General features: G+C 42.4%; 1 protein-coding gene across 1 annotated transcript in view; it reads left to right on the top strand.

Moving 5' to 3' along the window:
* Window positions 1-13,329: 13,329 nt before the first annotated feature.
* EBS3 (Alg9-like mannosyltransferase family) overlaps window positions 13,330-21,758 on the top strand; it is a 78,148-nt gene continuing 69,719 nt past the window's right edge. Inside the window, exon 1 of the mRNA XM_086515044.1 lies at window positions 13,330-13,684. Within this exon, the coding sequence (XP_086371170.1) occupies window positions 13,404-13,684 (281 nt within the window). The 5' untranslated portion in view covers window positions 13,330-13,403. The remainder of the gene's footprint in view (window positions 13,685-21,758) is intronic.

The raw sequence follows: 21,758 nt of genomic DNA, 5'->3' as shown, positions 1-21,758 counted from the left end.
CGATAATGCCTTGCCAAAATCAGCCCCCTCTCTCTCTCTTGGTAGACCCCTCTTGCAAAATACTCATGTTGCCACCCCATTGGACCCTGCAAAGCTTAGCCAATGAAATTTGAGAAGCATAAGTGCTAGCCTTGTGACATGTGTCCCCCTTTCCCCTTTTGTGAGAGCTTTAGGTAATAATAATTCAACTAACCTCTCATTGGACCCCTTTGTCTTCTGGCCAATAGGAATCAGGCAAGCCATTGGGCTGTTGAATGCTCATTGGACCCCTTGGGAGACTGGCCAATAGTCTTCTAGAGAGCTTAATTCTTATTGGTTCTTTCATTAAGTGTTTTTAAATGAATTAAACTAGATTTACTCTAGCCTAATTCTCATTGGTCCACCTCTATGGCCATCCAATAGGATTTGAGTGCACCTTGTGGTGGGCAATTGGCCTAGGGAGCCGACATGTGTCCATTATGCCCTTTGTGTAAAGGGAAGCCTTTGAGTGTATGTGTGTGTGTGTATGTGTGTGTTCTCTCACAAGATTATCTCTCTTCCCCTACCTTTAGGGCTCGCCCCATGCTCTTTAGGAGTCATGAAAGACTTTTTGATCATCACTAAACCATCCAATTTTCCCTAGGGTTGGACCATTGGACATAACCTTTGAATTTGGGAACCTTAGCATTTTGGAAGTCTTAATGGGCTGAACCTTATGGTCTTTAAAGCCCATTATTGCACATTGCTCTTTTGTAGATGCCCCCCCCCCCCCCCCCCCCCCCCCCCCCCCCCCCTTTGGATCCCTATTTTCCCTCTTTGGATCCCTAGTGTGGCCGGTCTGCCAGCTTAGCCAATATTGTAGCTTTTTCTCCCATGGTACTTTCCCATATTAAATGATCAGTTTAACATGAGAAAGTCATTTAGGAGAATTAGATATTAGTTATTATGACATTACCCTCTCTTGAAACCATAGTCGTCCTTGACTATGGGGTAGAGAAGATAAAGCCTATTCATTACTCCGTTTTCTAGCGGGTAGAGGATCCCTATCTTACCCTACGACATCGTTCGAGAATCGATGACTAATCCATTTGGTGCTTGAGAGCCTAAGCTGCCGCAAGCATGTCTACACATTAGTCATATCAATCTTCCATAGTAGAGTGACAAGCTCTACTTGGTGTTTGGAAGACGTCGTCTCCACAAACTTGATTCTAAGTATGCATACTACTTAACATTTGTGCATAATAAAGAAAAAGAGAGTCTTATAAGACAAAAACTTTGTTCATTTTAAACATTTGTACATTTGCTTACTCTAGGGAAGTGTTGTAAGCATTGACAAGGTTTAGGTTATCCTTTAATTGTATGCCTAGCATCCATCTAGTATCTTCAAAAGGATAATTCTTAAACTTAATAAGATACCTCGGATAGTCTTATCACCTCTTAATACCTTGTCTTCATGTTAGAGAATGGACTCGGGCTGCAGCACCTCTTCTTGGTCCTCGATCTCCGGTGGGTCTTCAATAGTTGGTTCTTGAGGTGGCTCTCCTTTGTAAGGCTTTAGTAGGCTCACATGGAAAGCATTGTGTATGAGCCAATGGTTGGGCAACTTGAGTTTATAGGCCATCTCATTGATTGGTCTAAGAATCTGGAAGGGACCATAGTACCTTTTTGCTAACTTAGCATAGTACTTTTGGTGTCTCGTAGGATTCTTGCCCGTCGTGTGCCTTAATCGAGGCTTGGGAAATTTAAGTAAGGCCCAATCATTTTCTTTAAAGGCTTGGGCTCTTTTGTGCTTATCAGCAGCAGCCTTTTGCCTTTATTGTGAGATAGAGATAGCATCCTTAATATTTTGGAAAGATTCTTGTAGGTCTCGGCTATACTCATCTGCAGCGAAGATCTTCCCGTGTATCTTAAATAGCAGGGGACTTTTTTATCTTCCCTGAATTACCTCAAAAGGTGCTTTTCCCATGGAAGTATGTATTTGTTATCGTAGGCATACTTCACTAAGGGTAAGTACTTCTCCCATTGGGACCTTTGATCTACTTCTGTTACATAGCTTTTAGTAGATCAAGAATTGTTGGGTGAGCTATTTCACTTTGGCCATTCGTTAGGGGGCGATAGGCCGAAGAGAATTTTAGCCTTGTCCCTAAATCCTCAAAGAGACCCTTCCAAAAATTAATGGCCATTCTAGGATCTCTATCCGACACTATGTGTTGAAGATGATGAAACAGGAAACAGAAGGAAGACAACAACTCAGAGTAGGAAGAAGATGGAGAAGGAGAAGACACAGAGCTTGCGTACGAGATCTCTGTAGTCTATCTCTCTGTATTAGAATAATAGTGTATACAAACTCAGAGCTACAAAGCTTATATGAAACCCTAAGAGATAAGGTGTCCTTTCACACCAGATGTCTAGGGGGAAAAACCCAGTGGGAGAAAAGTGCCCCTGGTGAAGCGCGTATACACACTAACACTACTACATGTCTACAAATCCCCCTGTAGTGATAGTGTGAATCCGTACAAGGTAGCAGATCATCATGTGTATGAGAGTAAGCCCAAAGCTTTTCGGAAAGCTTAAAACTTTTCTCGTGATAACGCCTTCGTAAATAGATCTGCAATGTTATCCTGTGTAGGACAGTAAGTTAGTGTGATCTCCCCTGCATGTAGCCTTTCCCTGACATAGTGGTAGTGAACCTCTATGTGCTTTATTCTTGCATGAAATACTGGATTCCTTGCAACTGCCATAGCACTCTGACTGTAAGTGAAAATGGTAGTGGGTGCCTGTTGACACTCACAAAGATCTGCCAATAACCTGCGTATCCATACACAATCAACTGTTGCCGTGAAAGCTGCCCTGTACTCAGCTTCACAAGTTGATGTAGCCATTGTGGGTTGCTTCTTGCTTAGCCAAGATATACATGCATTTCCCAAGAAAAAACAATTGCCACTTGTGGAATGTCGTGTGTCAAAATCACCAGCCCAATCTGAATCGTTGTAACCAAGAAGCTGCATAGAACTGTGCTTTCCATACATATCCCCCCTTGGAAAGAACATGGCAAGATTAGGGGTACCTGAAAGGTAGCAAAGTATGCGCTTCACAGCCTACCAATGATGCATACCTGGGCTGTGCATAAATCTGCTTGCTTGTGAAACCCCAAATTGAATGTCTGGACGAGTGTTGTCTGCCAAATATATCAAGCAACCAACCGCTGCTGCATAAGTATGTACATCAAAAGGTTCTCCAGCATCATGCATGCTCAACTTTGATCTAGTTTCTATGGGTGTAGAGATTGGCTTACAATTTTGCATACCAAACTTGTCCAAAATTTTATGCAAATATTTTGCCTGCAGCATGTATATGCCATCCTCTGATTGCACAAACTGAATACCCAAGTAATAATGTAGCAAACCAAGATCAGACATCTCAAAGGTTTTTCTCAAAGCATCTTTAAACGCTTCAATTTCATCTGCAGTATTGCCTGTAAGAAGCATATCATCCACATAAAGTGTTAGCATAATGAGAACTCCATCTCTCTTTTTGACATACAAAGTACTTTCTGTTGGACTATTCTGAAATCCCTGGCCAATCAAATAAGTATGTATCTTCTCATACCATGCTCTTGGAGCCTGTTTGAGACCATACAAAGCTTTACGCAATCTACATACCTTTTGCTCTTGACCTTTTACAACAAAACCACTTGGTTGACTTACATAAACTTCTTCCTGCAAATCACCATTCAAAAAAGCAGTTTTGATATCCAACTGATGCACTTTCCAACCATGATGAGCAGCAATTGCAACTAGTGATCTAACTGTGGATGCACGAGAAGTAGGAGCAAAGGTTTCATCATAATCTATGCCTTTCTGTTGCGCATAGCCTTTTGCCACAAGCCTTCCTTTGTACCTGTCAACAGTACCATCTTGTTTCCTTTTTACCTTAAAAACCCACTTTGTACCAATAGGATTTTTACCTGTAGGCAAGTCCACTAGATCCCATGTATGATTCTTATGAATAGAATCAATTTCTTGCTGCATAGCATCTTTCCACTGAACACACTCTAAAGCTTGTTCAAATGAATTAGGCTCATCTGCATCACAAAGAGTGCTAAAGCAAGCCAAATCTACTTGCTCTCTGCCAAAAGTAGTACCAGCACGTGTTTTTCGTGGCAACGGTGCATCCAACTTGCTATCCTGCAAAGTTTTTTGAACCCATTTAGGAAAGGTTATTTCTTCCCTGAGAACTTCTTGCTCTTCACGCACAATTTCCTCTACATCATGAGGTGTCACATGCTGATCAAAAGATTGATCAAGGTTATCAACCTGTTGTGATTCTTGATTCTCCACAAAAGAAGGAAGCAAACCTTCAAATACATCATGTGTCTGCATATGAGGCACATCAAAAGCAACCATAGGTTGAGTAGTAGTTTCTGCAAAAATTACATCACGACCTTCAAAAATCTTGTTTGTAGCAGGACTGTAAAGTCTATAACCTTTACTTCCACTACTGTACCCGACAAATATACATTTGATTGCCTTATCATCAAGCTTCCCACGTAACTGCTGAGGGATGTGAGCATAAGCAAGACAACCAAAAACACGAAGATAACTGACTGAAGGTTTTCTGTCATACCAAGCTTCATATGGAGTAATGGTCTTCAAGGCACGAGTAGGACACCTGTTCAAAACATGTACTGCACAAGCAATTGCCTCCATCCATAGCTTATGAGGCAAACTCTTAGCCTTGAGCATACATCTAGCAGTCTCCATTAAAGACCTGTTCTTCCTTTCTGCAACACCATTCTGTTGTGGTGTGTATGGCATAGTGCATTGGTGTTTAATGCCTTTCTTTCCCAAAAAATCCTTAAATGCACCTGACATGTATTCACCTCCTCGATCGGTACGAAGAGTCTGTACTTTGCAACCTGTTTCATTTTCAACCATGGCGACATAATGTTGAAAAACTGCAAACACATCTGACTTTGCTTTGAGTGGATACACCCAACAAAACCTGTAAAAGTCATCAATGAAGGTCACAAAATAAAGGTTGTTTCCTATAGATGGCGTCCTCATAGGACCACATACATCACTGTGTACAAGCTGCAACTTTCGTGTCCCTCTAATTGAACCATCCTGCGAAAATGCAAATCTGTGCATCTTTCCAAGAACGCAACCTTCACATACATGTCTTGGTGGCATCTCCAATAAAGACAAATCATGCACCATATTATGACGTTGTAAAGTCATCAAACTGCCATAATTAACATGCCCAAATCTAGCATGCCACAACTCAGCATCCTACATGGCCTGAGTCTTTGTTTCTGTAATACATACCTGAATCTGCTTTTCATAACGATCTAGGACAATTAGTCCATTTTCCAGCGTACCTGTAGTGATAAGAGAATAACCATTCTCTCGATCTCGTACAACACATCTGTCATCCTCAAAAATGACCCGAAGACCATTTTTTGCAAGAGAGGATACAAACAACAAATTCTTCTTGATCCCTGGAACATATAAGACATCTGGCAAGCATAAATCTGAACCATCTGAAATGGTAATCAAAATCTTACCAACGCCTTTGATTGGATAAGAAGCATTATTTGCACATGTCACCTTCTTTCCTGCTGGAGCTGCATCCAATGAACAAAACAAATCCTTCCTTGAAGTAATATGCCTGGATGCACCACTATCAAAGTACCAAATCATTTGTGTCTTGTCAACACTGTAAGCAGAAAAATCTGAACATACTACGAAAGCATAAGAATCTTGCACAAAGTTTGCAGACTCTTCTTTAGCTGTAGAAGAATCACCAGAAGCTGAAACAACCAAACTTGACTCTTTCTTCTTTTCTTTAGCAATTCGATTTTTACACTCACTAATGTAGTGACCAGGTTTCTTGCAGTAGTGGCATTTACCTTTCTTCTTGGACTTGTCGGAATCACCTTTAGACTTCTCTGAAGATTGTCCTGCACTAGACTTGGAGTAATGAGCACTCTCTTTACCCTTGTTTTTGTTCTGTACAACAAGAGCATGATCCATACCATCCACCTGTAAAGACTTGTTCTTACGTGATTGATCCTCCTGCAATAGCAAAGCCACTAACTCTTCAAAATGAAGAGGCTCAGGATTAGCTCGCAAAGACAGAGTCAAAGAAGTCTGAAAAGTCAAATAAGATGGTGGTAGTGAATTGAGTGTTTTGGAAACCAAGTCCTTCTCTGGAATCACTTCATCAATGCTAAGCAATTGCTCTTTAAGATCCCTGATTTTTGTAAGATGCTCGACAATATCGTCACCTTCGTCCATCTGTATTTTGTCAAGTTGTTTCTTCAAAAACTCTATTCTGGCAGCGTTTCTTCCTCCAAACATAGCTTGCAGAGTGTTCCAAGCATCCTCAGAAGTTTTGCAAGATCTGATATGTGGTGTGATTGTCCTCTTTATGGTTAAGGCAATCACAGCCATAGCTTGTGCATCTTTAGTATCCCATCTCTTTTGCTCTGGAGTGACTTGTGAGGGTCCTGCACCAACAGCTGCACCACGACCAGGCGTGGCAGGTGCAATGCTAACTGGACGAACTTCATCTCCAGATACATAATCCCACAATCCTTTACCAACCAAAACATAATCCCACAATCCTTTACCAACCAAAACATTTTTGGCCATAAAAGACCAAAGAGAATAGTTGGTACCATCCAATTTGTCTTCGGATGTAAATGCACCAAAAATCTCTTTCTCCGTAGATTGAGCCATACTGTGGATGCACACAAGAGAGTAAAAGAACCTCCAAGAGATTCAAAAATCTCCTCTCCAATGCAAGCAAAACTCTACACAAAATCTCAGCACAAAGCTAAGACAAGCTGCTTCCCAAAAGAACTGTTTACCTGAAGAAAATCTATCAAAAAGCACACCCTCTTGATCTAAACGCCTCCGAAAAGTAACTTCTGCTACGCTGCTCAGAACAAAATTCTGAGGGCTCGAACGGCTTTGAAAGGGGGGTAAAACCTCAGGTTACCTACTTAGAATACTCCCAGAACGTCGAGAATGCTCCCACGAGCACATTTTTCGAAAACTGCCTGAAAACTGCGATTGCGCGCGCGGACGCGAAAACGCAAGTAGAGGCTCTGGAAATCACCTTGCTCTGATACCAATTGTTGAAGATGATGAAACAGAAAACAGAAGGAAGCCAACAACTTAGAGTACGAAGAAGATGGAGAAGGAGAAGACACAGAGCTTGCGTACGAGATCTCTGTAGTCTATCTCTCTGTATTAGAATAATAGTGTATACAAACTCAGAGCTACAAAGCTTATATGAAACCCTAAGAGATAAGGTGTCCTTTCACACCAGATGTCAAGGGGGAAAAACCCAGTGGGAGAAAAGTGTCCGTGGTGAAGCGCGTATACACACTAACACTACTACATGTCTACACTATGGACATTGGCAAGCCATGATATTTGAAGATTTGTGATATGAAGAGGGTTGCCATTTGATGGGCTTTGATAGTATTTTTGATAGGTATAAAATTAGCTTGTTTGTTGAACCTGTCAACTATCGTCCATATTCTCGTATTCCCATGGATAGACTTAGGCAATCCAAAGATAAAATCCATGGATATGCTCTTCCATGGTGAGTTAGGGATTGGCAAAGGTTGAAGCAATCCAGGCTGCTTCCCTCTATCAAACTTCATCTTTTGGCATACCACACATTTAGAAACATACTCTTGTATGTTTGCTTTAATGGTAGGCCAATAGAATTATGTTTCAATCCATTTTAAGGTAGACTGAACCCCTCTATGCCCCGCATAAGGAGGAGCATGAGATTCATACGTTACTTTCCATAAAGCTTCTTAGTTCATGAAGATTCCTTGGATTAGGCCATCCTTGTATTACCTCTAGCTTTGATGGATCCATTTGGATGCCATCTTGAGAGATAACGTGACCTAAATATTGAATCTCTTGAAAGAAAAACTCATTTTCTTTTGATTAATTTAAAGTTTATTCTCTCTTAAAACTTGAAATATTACCTTGAGGTGTTGCTTGTATTCGTCTAGTGAATTAGAGTAGATGATAATATCATCAAAGAACACTCTAGTAAAGGTTCTGTGAGGCCTAAATAGCTTCTCCATCAAGCGGTTGAATGTGGCTGGTGCATTGGTCAAGCCAAAAGGCATGACAATGTATTCGTAAAGACCAAACGTAGTGCGAAATGCAGTCTTTACAATGTCTTGATCAACTATCATTATTTGATGGTAGCCGCTTTTTAGGTCAATCCTAATGAAGTAGGTCAACCCTTGTAGCTTATCAGATAGGTCTTCTACCCGTGGAACAGGAACCTATTTTTGATAGTGATCCTATTTAGTGCTCTATAGTCGACACACATACGATATGTGCCGTCTTTCTTTTGCACTAATAACACGGGTGAGCAAAATGGAGATGAGCTAGGCCTAACCATGCCCTTCTCAACTAGCTCATGCACTTGCCACATAATCTCCTCTTGCTGAGCTTGAGAAACTCTATAAGGAGGTTTATTAGGCGGCGACCTTCCTGGAAGAAGTTCAATTGCATGGTCACATCATTGCCTCGTTTAGGAGGTAGTTCACAAGGCATGTCGTCAATAAAAACATCTTGAAATCCCTTGAGAAAATTGGATAACTCTAGTTCCTTGTGATTATTTATATTTTCTTTTGCTAAACACTAGGTTCATTTTGAGAATCTTTAACAAAAATCATGTACACGAAAATAGAGCTTTTTATTGACTTATTGAAATCTTGCATATGTACAATGGGTATGGTGTTACCCATCTCTTTGGCATCTATGTACATATCTTTTTCCCTGAACCTAAAGTAGATTTTCCTTTCAGGAAATTTAACATTGGCAGCCATGCAATCAAACCATGGTGCCCCTAAGATTGCATCCTCGTGCTTGAGAGGAGAAATAAACAAGTCCTCTTTGTCCACATGGCTTTGGACATGGAGCCTCAATTTCTCGATTAAGGGAGTGACTGAAGCTTCTTACCCCTTGAAAGCACCATCTGCGGGTAGGACATCTCCCATCTCATAGGCTTGGATGCCTAGCTTGGTGGCCAACTCAGTGGATATGAAATTGTGAGTAGAACCAGGGTCGAAGAGAATAAAAGCATCATGTTCTCTTACCTTTCCCCAAGCATGGCATAGAGGAGATGCTTTGTGGTGAGCTTCCTCTTCTTGGATTTTGACCAAGGTAGCTCTAGGAGGCTCATGGCGGGTGTTCTTTTGGGGGCAAGCATGGTACGCATGCTCTTGCTTGCCGCATTTGAAACAACGGTTATCCTTGCGATAACGCTCAAGCTCTTTAGGAGAGAGTTTGTTTTTGCCTTTGTAAACTCCCTTTTCCTCAGCTTTGTTGTTATTGGAATTGTCCTTAGGAGACTTTTGGACATTGTCCTTCCCCTTAGGCTCATTGGAACCCTTGTTTTCCATAGGCTTAAGATTTCTCTTAGCCCCTGTTTGGAAATTGATTCATGAAGCCACCATGGTATGGTGTATGACCGCAGATATGGTGCGTGGACTTTGGGAGTTGACATACTCTGCCATATCTTCATTTAAGCCCGCACAAAATTTTTGTTTTTTCTCTCCAAAATCGATCTTTTTGAAGACAGTGGCTTTGAGATGTAAGTCCCAAAATTTGTCTACATATTTGTGAATGGATTTGTAGGGAGAGAACTTTAAGCTTCGCCATTCGGTAAGTACTTTGTCTTTGGCATCGAAGGCCAAAAACTGCTTCATGATGGAAGCTCTTAAAGATTTCCATGTTTGTGGAGCTTCACCATCTGTGCGTAGGCTAGACCACCATTGCCTGGTGGACTTTGAAAATGCATAGCTACATGGTGTAGCTTAGAGGACTCCGTGAAGCCCTCATCTCTAAAAGCCGCATCGGATTGTTGGATGAAATCCAAGACTTTGTCCGTAGCACCAAAAGTACCATCGTAGGTAAGGAAAGAGATGCTCTTTCCTCCCTCTTTTGAACTTCTTAAGCTTGGACGATCTCTTCCATGTGGCATAAGATTTCCTACGGCCTCTTCGTTTTGATGGTTTGAAAGTTGTACCATCTCTTTCTTCAGAAGATGAAGAATTTGAGGAAGATGGAGAAGAGGGTGACCTCTTTCTAGCCTTTTTCTTCTCTTGTTTTTTATCATCTCTCTTTGAATTATGGTGTGGAGAGGTGTGCGATGGTCTTCTCCATTTAGGAGGTGATGGAGAGTGTTTTGCCCGCCGTCTTTGTGGAGCCATTTCCTTCGAGATGGCAGGATACTCACTTCTTTCTCACTCTTTTGGTGGGGGCTCTTGAGTTCTCCTTTGGGAAGAGATGCGTCATCAAGAAGTAAATTTTTGAGCCCTTCGTATGGATCCTCTTCTTCTTCCCGAATCGGAAAGAGGCCTCTTTTGGATGTCTCACAAGGAGGCTTCTTAAGTACTCTCTCGTCATGGTGGGGAGTTTGGAGAATCCCATGAGCACGAAGCTGCCGTTGCACTTCACTTTGGAGGGATGGATTGCCCATGGCTTGTTGAAGCCCAGAAACAAAGTAGTTAACAAGCATAGGGGCATCATTAGTAGCCTGCTCATTAGCAAAATCAAAGCTATCAACATTAATTTCACTCTCTTTACTATTGTCAACCATTCTAACAATTTTTAGGTGTACTAGTTTTAGGTGTACTTTGGCACTTCAAGCCCTAGTTGCTGCTCCTCTTTACCCCTTTAGAAAATCACTCAAGCTACTGTACTCGTGGCTAGAATATCATTAATTGCAAGGAATAGAAGAGAGGGTCTTTCAACACCAAAACAGTACCGGCTCCTGTCAAGCTTTTAATAGCTCAATAGTGCTTAAGCCGTAGGCAAGCCCCGTAGGACTCCACTGTTAAGACCATAGCTCTCGACGGTGATGCCCCGTTATGTGCACAAAGGCAGGCACACTGCAAGGCTGAAAATTTACTCAATTGCAATTAATAATACCAACCATTTATAGCTAGCTTGAGGACCTCCCTTCTTGAGCAAGAAAAGAGAAACCTTGTGCTCTGATACCAATGTAACATTCAATGGCCTAGTAGCTTGTGTGTAGCGGAAAATAACATGAACATAGTGAGAATTTCATTAGAATAGATTCCTAAAGAGCATAGCAAGAGTTCCTGGATGGAGAGAGCAACAGAATGCATAACACCTGGTTAGATAGGCATGAACAATACTTCAAAAGAGAGAGAAATTAAGCTATTGACATTGGTTGAGGACCGGATTTACATGGAGCCGCTATGTGACATATCTCTAGAATGTGGCATGTGCATTTGTGAGACCAATATAAGCAAAATAACGCCATGGTGTAATGAAAGTGGTCTTTAGTTGCTCTTCAAAGGCTATGCGTATTTGAAAATAGCCGGAATACCCATCGCATACTGTGTAGCATTCAAAACCAGCTACTTCATTCAAAATTTCATCCAATAAAGGGAGAGGGGAATGGTCCCTCTTTGTGGATGCATTTAGTGGTTTGTAGTCGACGGAGACCCTCCACTTGCCATTCTTCTTAGGCGTCACCACCATGGGTGACGCCTAAGAGAGAGAAAGGGGGCTGATTTTGGCAAGGCATTATCACACACACACACTCACACAATCTCATGTGTAAAGCAAGAAGACTCTCTCTCTCTCTCCTTCTCAAGCTTTTATGGAAAGCTCATCATCTACTCCAAGCTTGTGAGAAGGGAGGCCTACACCAACAACTCTTGGCTTTGTGATGCAAATCCAATCAAGAGCCAAGCTTCAATGCATGCTCATCTCCTCTACCATGCTAATTACTAAGCTATGCTAAGCTTTTATGAGTGATTATGTGAAGAGATATACTTATTTCTCGTAAGACTACTCCTTCTTCCTCTCAATCTACTCTCATACCCTGCTAGCTCTCACCATCTTCAAAGGTGTGTGAGGTCTTGGGTTTGAGACCGTGAGGGAATTGATGTTGTGTTCTATAAGTGTTCGCTTAGTGATTGAAGTTTCCATCTTCATTGCACTAGCTAGTTATTGAAGGAACACAAAGAATTGTATTGTAAAATGTCTCCCTTAATGGGGGAAACCTATAATACAAATCCAAAAGGCTCAAAAGGATAGAGTGAGCCATTTGTCCATAAATCTATGTGTTTTGCTCCCTCTACTCTGAGTCTTTTTTTCTCGGTGGGTGTTACTATTGTGTTTGTTTTACTTCGCTTGCATGAAGGCTCATATTCATGATTCAAATCAACGTGTAGATGATATTTATGTCGTTTAGTGAGGAGGTTTGAGGGGGTGGATGAAGAAGCCATGAATACACAGTTTAAGAAAATTAAGAAATGAAAGAGGAGAACGCCATTAGTTCCTACTGCATACATCGTATGGAGAAGAACTTCCTTACTATATGACGAGGTGCATTCAATATAACTGAAAAGGGATATTCCATCAATCATTACGACCGTTATGACTTTATCGAAAGAATCCACTTCGAAGTACACTTTTTGAACGGTTGAAAATGACACCTTTTTTTTACCACACCAATTTTCTAGAGAGAGAAGGCAAACTCTAGTTTGCCCTTAAAACACATGGCCAAGAAAATGGTTTGTTTTCGAGCAGTGCGAGTAGGTGCTACGAATTTTAAAAAAGAAATTCGGAGGCGAATCTTTCCAAATGCGACAAGGATTTTGCGATGGCCTGTTGTCATCGTATGACATCAAGGTCGCCCAATTCTCATGCAACAGGCGTTGACAAAGCGTTGAAGGGAGGAGACATGGGCGACAATCCCGTATGGGTGCACCTTTTGACTGACCAGTAGCGACGAATGTTGATGGTCTTTTTGTTCAATCTTGGGGGTCTACACAGAGTTGCTTTGGTGCGACTGGTTTACGTCATTTGTATAGCAAAGCACCTAAAGCTATGGAAGAGTTCGAATCTCATTTTGCAAGTGTGTGAAACCTTTGGCCTTCTTGAGGATGATTGCTAAGGTTTATATGAACAAGACCGTCACTAACGCGCAGACAACGGCACTGCTTATTGAGAGAGAGAGAGAGAGAGAGAGAGAGAGAGAGAGAGCTTTGAACGACATCGTAAATGAAAGAGAGAGAGAAAGATCGACAAAGTCTTTTTCACGCACTCTATTTTTATTATAAAATTATAAAAAACTTAAAAGAAAATTTAAAAAATATGTACAATATTTGATAGGCACCACACCTATATCACTATCTGCCATCGCAAGCAGGTAGTGCCAACAAAAGAAAGGAATCTTCGAAATGAAAGGGATAAAATAAAAGTATAGCCATTTACGTATAATAGGAGAAAGCTCAGCTGTTGGAATAAACTAAAGTCCTTCATAAAACAATTAAGCTTTGTTTAAGCACCATATTGGTTTGCCCTTCCTCAGACTATCGAGTTGACGAGAGTGGTGCGATGGATGCGCAGCAAGAGGTGGGTTTGCGGAGGCGTGCGGCAACCTCTGCGGCAGAGGGTGAATCACAAAGAGCTACACCCTCATCGTCTTCAACCTCTACAACGAGAACACCAGCATCAGAGGAGGGGATTACCTGGGGTTTCGCCTTTGTGGCTCTTCTCTTTCTCCGCCATTTTAGCGCCAGGTCCAACCTCATCCATGACTGTGATGAGGTTTTCAATTACTGGGAACCCCTTCACTACCTCCTCTACAAGTCGGGGTTCCAAACTTGGGAATACAGGTACGTACGTGACTCTGTTTGCAGTATTATAATCATAGTCAGCTGAAGCTTAACATCATTTCTCATGAAGCCTGCAATGATCCAGAAAGATTTATCTGTCAACAATCTTTCAAAAGTGTGAGAATTTTACATTCCGAAGAGATTCTTTGAGACGTATTCAAGAGACTGGAATCATCAAATGGCCTCCTTTCCAACAAAACCACCACCACGGTTCATCATTGCGCACCCTAACCACAATAAAAGAGGAAATCCCAAGGAAAAAAACCTTCTTCCAAAAAAAAGAAAGAATGAAACAGCTGTAGTAGATGCATCAAAATGGCCAAAATGACCGTTCAGACTAAAAGTTACAGAATGTTTAGAGATTGGGCAGGCAATTCAAATTTATGAAGATGTACAATCTAGGGTACCGGTAATGTGTATCATATATAGTGTGACATGCAATGACTTTGCATACGAAGAAGAGGGGGAGCTTTAGAAGAAGAGGGGAAGCGTAAAGCTCTTTCATGGGAGCCATTGAGGTACGCATTCAAGAAATAATTGTCAGAATCAAAACCATGCCCTCTGTTGTCGTGTATGCTGAAACTTGTTGCTCTAGTGGCTTGAAACCTTACCATGTATGAGAGAGTCTTTTGACCAAAAGTTTAAGTGGTCTCATGTAGGTCCACCTTACTTCCCTCGCATTTAAGTTTCTTTGTGTGACAAAGCTCTATGAAACATAGTTGAATGTTGCAATCCATCATCGTGGTCTGGGGACCAAAGCCTTCTTGAGAAGCAAGTTTGGATGACTGCCAAGAGCTCCTCAAAAATTTGCAAGACACTCAGCCTTAGTCAAAAGCCGACTCTCCTCATGCTCATCCTGTTCCAAAACAGTCCCAAAACTACACTCACCTGCATCGCAATGAATTTTGAAAGATTTTTGAAGATTTAGTAATATAAAGACGAGTTCTTTAGTAAGCTTCTCCTTGAGGTGTTCAAAGCGGTAACCTCCTTTTGCCTCTTGTGCAGGTAAGAGTATGTAATGGAGCTTCAATTTCAACAAATGACTTGATAAATGTCAATAATAGGAACACAAACCCGTGCACATCATGCACATGTCAAAGAGGTGGCCTGTCATGTGCACATCTAACCCTATGTGCATGTGGACAAGCTACTCCATGACAAGGGTTCAGTTAGCCTAGCTTAGGAAGTGTTCTGGCACTTTTGTGAGTTTGTTTGAGACTGTGCATGTCCAGGCACTTAGAGTAGATGCATATCCTCTGGTTGTACACAACATGATCATCAACAATACCATCAGTACCATCAGATTCCATCAGGAGCATTTTACAGTGCAGAAAACCTATTTTTCCTATTTTAGCCATTTTTCACTTATTATTAATAAGTGACTGTTGAGAAACTGGGTAGGGCAATCTGGCTAAGGATCTATAAATAAAAAGCTAGCGCTAGTGATTTCTGACAGAAGAGGCAGGAGACCACAATTGAAGTGCACCTTCTCAGCAAGTCCGACAAGAAGACATAGCGTTTTCAGCCACCAAAGACAGGTAACGTTTCTCATCAATTGTAGAACAAGCCTAACGTTTTCAGAAGTTGCAGACAGCCTGGCGACAACAGATACCACAACGTTGTTGCAGAAGGACATCAGATTAGCCCTAGCGTTTTTGGATCAGCATGACAACCTAGCGTTTTATAGATTCCTGGCGACAAGCCCCTTGTTTGCATCAACGTTTTCAGTTTTCAGCATATAGATTCCGTATCGCAGGTCCCAAACCACGCAGATCTTACCTTCCCGCAGCAGATCCTCGCCGCACGGTCAGATCAGCTAGCGTTTGCAGATTCAGTCCGTTATTGGCAGATTTCAGCATCTGCGTTTTTAGCGCGTCGTCATCGCATTGTTGTCATCGCCGTCGTCACCGACATAGAGTCAGAATTCAGCAGATACAAGATTTGTAGATTTCAACCCTTAGCGTTTTCAGTTTTCAACGCATCTCGTCGTCGTCCTCATAGTCATCGACATCGTCGGCAAGTCCAGTGCATTGTAAAGATTTGTGCAATCAATAGTAGGCCGCTCTTGCCATTGAGAGTGGGGCCTTCGGAGGAGGGTTTGACAACATTCTGGTGTCGTATTCTTCTTCTCTCTATCTCTCAGTCTCAGCACCTTCCTTCACAGTGTTTACCACTTTGTTTGTGATCAATTTCACTCTCTCACTAAAGGAACGGAAGGCTCTTCCTTCCGTAGGGCACAATTCGGAGCACTCATCTTGAGCAAAGTTCAAGAGTCACTTCCGCTGCACCTTACGTTGGTATCAGAGCTTTGGCAGTGTTCTGTATCACTCAAGGAAAGAACCACATAATTTTTTTTGCTTGTTGCGATCGCACGTAACCCAAGTCCACTTGGGTGTGTCGATTCCTAATCGTGTTTTGAAGAGTGACAGGAAACCCAAGAAGGAAGGGCTTGTCTAGTCTCCCTTTGTTTCTCTTTTCACTCATTGAGAGCGGACTGTGCACTTAGCGGCCGGCCAATTGACAAGAGGTGGGAAAAAGCAACCTTGGTGTGAGCGCAAGGCCGCCAAGGGGTGCGCCCGTGGGAAAGAGAAGAGCTCAGGTAAGAGAATATCCTTCTCTAACACAGATTGCAAGCGAAAGATAACCTCAAGAACCTCAAGAACCTCAAGACTCAAAGATCCTCAAGAACCTCAAGAACCAAGAACCACAAGAACCCAAGTTCCTCGTGCACTTAAGAACCCAAGACTTTAGTGTATGGTCATCACCCGAAGCGGAATGGATACTTCGCATGGAGGTGATGAGCATGGAAGTGGCGAAGAAGAATTTTCCCCACTAGGAGGATTTTCCGACCCTCCCCCCTCCGTGTCACGTGATACATCCAACCCTATGTGTCCGTGGACAAGCTACAACACGACAAGGGTTCAGTCAGTCCAGTCAGTCTAGATTATAAGTGATCTGGCACTTTTGTGAGTCTATTCGTAGACCGTGCATGCCCAGTCACTTAGTGTAGATGCATATCCTCTGGTTGCACACAGCATGATCATAAGCATTCTCATCACAATCCATCATAAGCCTTCAGGGGATTTTTCAGTGCATTTAGCCTATTTTACCTATTTTTGACATTTTTCACTTATTATTTTTAAGCGACTTTTGTTGGAAAGTAGGTAGGGCAAATTGAGTAAGTTTGTATATAAGCAAACGTAGACGAGCACTAAATGGCAAAAGAGGCAACAAGAGCCAAGCTCAACAGGCACCTTCTCAGCAAGACCGGCGGGATCCCATAGTGTTTCCAGCCATCAAGACCAAGCTAGCGTTTTCTCCCGTAGACAGCCCTTGGCGTTTTTGCAGCAGATCATCTAGCGTTTGCAGAATTCCCAAATCAGCCTGGCGGTTTTCATCATGAGGATCATTGCCTAGCATCACAGATACATAGCGTTTTGCATCAGATCTTCACCGCAAGAAGTCTCAACCCTAGCGTTAGTAAAAAGCCAGATCACCTCCCTTCCGACCTAGCGTTTTCAACAGATGAAATCTCAGCCATGCAACGTTTTTCAGCCATAAAGAAACTGCAGATTCAGCCCTAAGAGAGTAGTAGATTTAGCACGAAAGGACCATCAATTTCAGCCCTTAAGACCCTGCAGTTTCAGCCCTAAGGAAGTGCAGATTTTCAGCTTTAAAGACAGCAGGTACCAACGTTTTTCCTGCGTTTTCAAGCAGGCCAGATTTCAGCCCATAGCGTTTTTGAACAGCAGATAAAAGATTGCAGATTTCAGTCCTTATGTCACCAGCCAGTGGCAATTCCATTTTTGTTTATTTTCTCTTTCTTTGGGGAATTTCGTTTGTTTTACCTTTTGGAAACACCCCTCTGGAAATCTAACTGCCCTGCATTGCATAACCAGTGTGAAACTGTTCAGAGAGAGTCCAGGCTTGAGGGCTAAAGAGCACTAAGGTTGGACAAGGACTATGGTTAGCCAAAGTGGGGTCATTGGCCAGCCAAAGCGGAATCCTTTGCTACATAGGCTACATTTCAGTTCTGGGTGTGGCTGCAGTGTACAAAGAGGGTCAGATGACCTAGAAGAATGTAATGGCAGAAACTCCTAAATTTTAGGGACTGCTATTTTTGGACGGCAAAATGTCTTCGCGTTATTACGTGCAGTTTGACATGGGGATCATTTTGTTACTCTGTGGCCAAGTCAACAGAGGCTGCAAGTGAGATATTTTTAGACCCGAGGGTCTAAAGCGGGAAAATGCACAAATGAGTGACACTTGGCACTCTGAGGCCAGTTTACTACTTAAAGAGAAGGCAAAAACGTGATTTTCAGCTGTGAGCTCGTTTTTGAGTGCTGTCACAGGTGGGAGAGCTTCAATGGAGTGCTGGCTTACCCTCTATGTACAGTGAGGTGTAGGATGTCATGACCTGCACACCTCTCACTGCTCTCTCTCTCCCCTATTCTTTATGGTTATGCCCCTCCAGTGGGCTCATCAGATTGACCAATGTACAGTTGTGTGGGATCATGCGCGATTGCCGAGGCAAGAGCCTCTTGCACAGGTACTGGATTAGCTAGCGGCTAATCCCCCGCAGATACAGGTGATTCGGAGAGTTTTCACGTGCGAAATCTCGTCCGATTCAAAGGGCAAGTAGCCCTACAGGTGCGGGAGCTCGAGGACTTGCTACAGATGCGACCGGCACGCGAAACGGAGCCCAAAACAGTGAATTACAGCCTGCTGTGTATTTTTGCAGGTTTAGGGTTTCGACCCTAAACGGACCCTAATACCCCCAGGAGGTTCGGGGACGCAAGGGGATCGATGTACAGGTGATCTGGCGCATTTTCAGGGCAGAAAACAGAGAATTGCAAAGTGTCCGTATGCGTCGGGAAAGTCATCTAATGCGTGGGGATACTGACTGTGAAGGGTCCTAGTACAGTTATGCTGTCGAAATCAGGCCAGAACAGTTGAAATTCAGCCAAGATTGTGCGGGGCAGCTTGTAGGGAACCACAGCTTTTATTCCCTTCGTTAAAGAATAAAGAAATACCGAAAGGGGCGCCTAATTTAGGGGCCAGTCTGGTGTCGGTCTTCGCATACAGATGCATTCTAGCATCTGTATCCCATTCCCCTCTCTTGTGTCATTGTAGCACAGGTAGAATAGATGACTAAAAATGGGTGAAAGCTAAATCAAGGTTTGAAGTAAAGTCTACCGCCCTTTTTGAAGTTAACAGGCAGGTTTCATGGTTCCATCGACGGGATTAAATCACTTTTTCCTCAAAAAGTGAGCCTTGGTCAGTTTGGGTTAAAGACATAGAGAGAGTTTGGGATGACCTTGAAAACACAGAGAGTTTGAAAGTAGATCGAGTGGATTTACAGGTGAGAAAGGCTATGAGAGTCTTTCTTTGGATACAGGTGAGAAAGGCTACGAGTCTTTCTTTGGATTTACAGGTGAGAAAGGCTACGAGAGTCTTTCTTTGGATACAGGTGAGAAAGGCTACGAGTCTTTCTTTGGATTTACAGGTGAGAAAGGCTACGAGAGTCTTTCTTTGGATACAGGTGAGAAAGGCTACGAGTCTTTCTTTGGATACAGGATGGATGGCAACAAGGAAAAGGGTTCCTCTTCAGAGGATAGACAACCTATTCCAACTGCACATGAAATTGGCGAGAGTTCAGGCAAGCATTGAAAGCTTTGCAGGTTGTTACTGCTATGACCATGTTCAAGCAATTGATGGAGAATCTAAGATTTATGGAGTTCATACAATCTTCATCAATAGTACATCACGCAGTTTTGGCATTCCAGGAACAGTGTTTAGGGGTATGCAAGGCATGGTGCCCAACCCCATGTATGCAAACATTGGTTTTCATCCTGGATTTCAGGGCACACAAGGTCAGTTTGGGGTGTCACAAGGCAACTTGGGTATGGCTGGTTTTTCAATCCCATCAGTGAATATGAACACCTGGACATCAATATGTTACTGGCCAGGGAGTATAGATGGCTCTCACAGGTGTACCCATTATGCAAACTGTCTCTTTTGACAATTTGGAGTCAATGGTTAAGCTAAAGCCATACAAAGAAGATGATCAGTGAGTCCATTGACACATTCAATGGCTTTGATGAGAGGACAAAGGTTTTCTCTTTCCTCGAACAGTTTGACAAAGCATTTGTTGGAAGGAGCATTTAAAGTCAGGAAAGCTGTCACTTTTCTGAAAAAGAATGCAAGTCAATGGCGGAATACACTGTTGTTACAAGGATAGACTCCTTCCACTTGGAATGATTTCATACAAGTACCGAATTAGCTAAAGGCTAATTCAAAGCAGGTACAGGATGATTTAACAAGATTTCTTGCGAGAAACCTCGTGTAAATCAAAGGGCAAGTAGTCCTATTGATGCAGAAGATCAAAGGCTACGAATTGGTGCGATTGGCACGCAAAACAGAGCCCGAAAGAAGAAAATACAGCTTGTTGTATTTTTCTGCAGATTTAGGGTTGTGACCCTATTTGATGCCTTTTTGTCCCAAGAGCTTCGGGGAAGCTAGAGGACAGTAATACAAGTGATCTGGAGCATTTTAGGAGCTAAAAACAGAGAATTCAGCGTGCTGAATTTCCAGAACAGGTTTGCAAAAGTGCTCTATTATGCGTGGATAATCACTTGGATATGTGGATTTTTGGTTGTGAAGGCTTCTACTACAGTTATGCTGCCAAAATTGGGTCAAAAAGAGATTTCTCAGCTCAATAAAAGTGACAGCATAAGGGTAGATCACAGGTTAATCTCCAAAGATTAAGATGAAGAGCAGAGAAAGATTGTTTTCGATGCTCAGTATGCAAATAAGTGATATTACATAAAGGCTGAAATTGCCTGAGAGTTGGAAGATTCACAATGCGTTTCACGTGAGTCTTCTCAGACTCTACGTGGGTGATGTGCCAGAAGATATGCCAGCTGAAGATCAGCCGGAAGTCGAGGAACTTGACGAGATCTTGGTCCCGGAACAGATTTTGGCACATAAAGAAAGAAAAGTGAAAGGCAAGGTTGCTAGGCGTTACTTGGTGAAGTTCAGAAACTATCCACCAATGGATGCTAAGTGGATGGAAGAAGGTGAACTTGCAGAGTCACTAAAAGTATGGGAACTTAAAACCTTGGTTTGCAACCTACCTTGACCCCTTGAGATTCAGAGCTACATGGATTGTCAGTGTGACAATGGCTTTTGAAAGAAATGATGTACATGTTACTTACAGTGAGCTCAAATGAAGTGCATGTTACATGAATGTTAGAGCTGTACAGATTGTCAGTTTGGCAATTGCTCTTATGGAATGTCCAAAAGTTTGGTTAGTGCTATAGAAGTGAGTATTTCTTGTCAGTTTGTCAAGGATACAGTAATTGCTTCTATTAAAGGGTACATGTGTAACTGCATTCTTAAACTGTCGGTTTGGGTATGCTCGAAAGTGTTACTGGATCCAACGTGTACTAAAAGACAGTGGCCAAATGCGTCGCTACCATTTTGTCATTGGAAAGTTAATGACTCAAAGCAATGGCAGAGTGCGAAGCTACCACTGTCATTGGGATAGGGTTCACACGCAGGCAATACATGTGTCGACGAGGTGTTGAATACACCAGGGTTGACAATGAGCATGTATGTGTCGTACATGTGTCGACGAGGTGTTGAATACACCCGAGTGCTGACTGTAAGCATGTACGACATAGGTGCAAACGAGGACGTTTGAGATTTCAAGAGGGGGGTATGTCACCAGCCAGTGGCAATTCCATTTTTGTTTATTTTCTCTTTCTTTGGGGAATTTCGTTTGTTTTACCTTTTGGAAACACCCCTCTGGAAATCTAACTGCCCTGCATTGCATAACCAGTGTGAAACTGTTCAGAGAGTCCAGGCCATAGGTCTAAAGAGCACTAAGGTTGGACAAGGACTATGGTTAGCCAAAGTGGGGTCATTGGCCAGCCAAAGCGGAATCCTTTGCTACATAGGCTACATTTCAGTTCTGGGTGTGGCTGCAGTGTACAAAGAGGGTCAGATGACCTAGAAGAATGTAATGGCAGAAACTCCTAAATTTTAGGGACTGCTATTTTTGGACGGCAAA

Source organism: Adiantum capillus-veneris, chromosome 6 (assembly GCF_014529385.1).
Source record: "Adiantum capillus-veneris isolate H3 chromosome 6, ASM1452938v2, whole genome shotgun sequence".
In the NCBI taxonomy this organism is placed as follows: domain Eukaryota; kingdom Viridiplantae; phylum Streptophyta; class Polypodiopsida; order Polypodiales; family Pteridaceae; genus Adiantum; species Adiantum capillus-veneris.
Note: the sequence above shows the minus strand (reverse complement) of the source record. Positions and strands in the feature narration are given on the sequence as shown.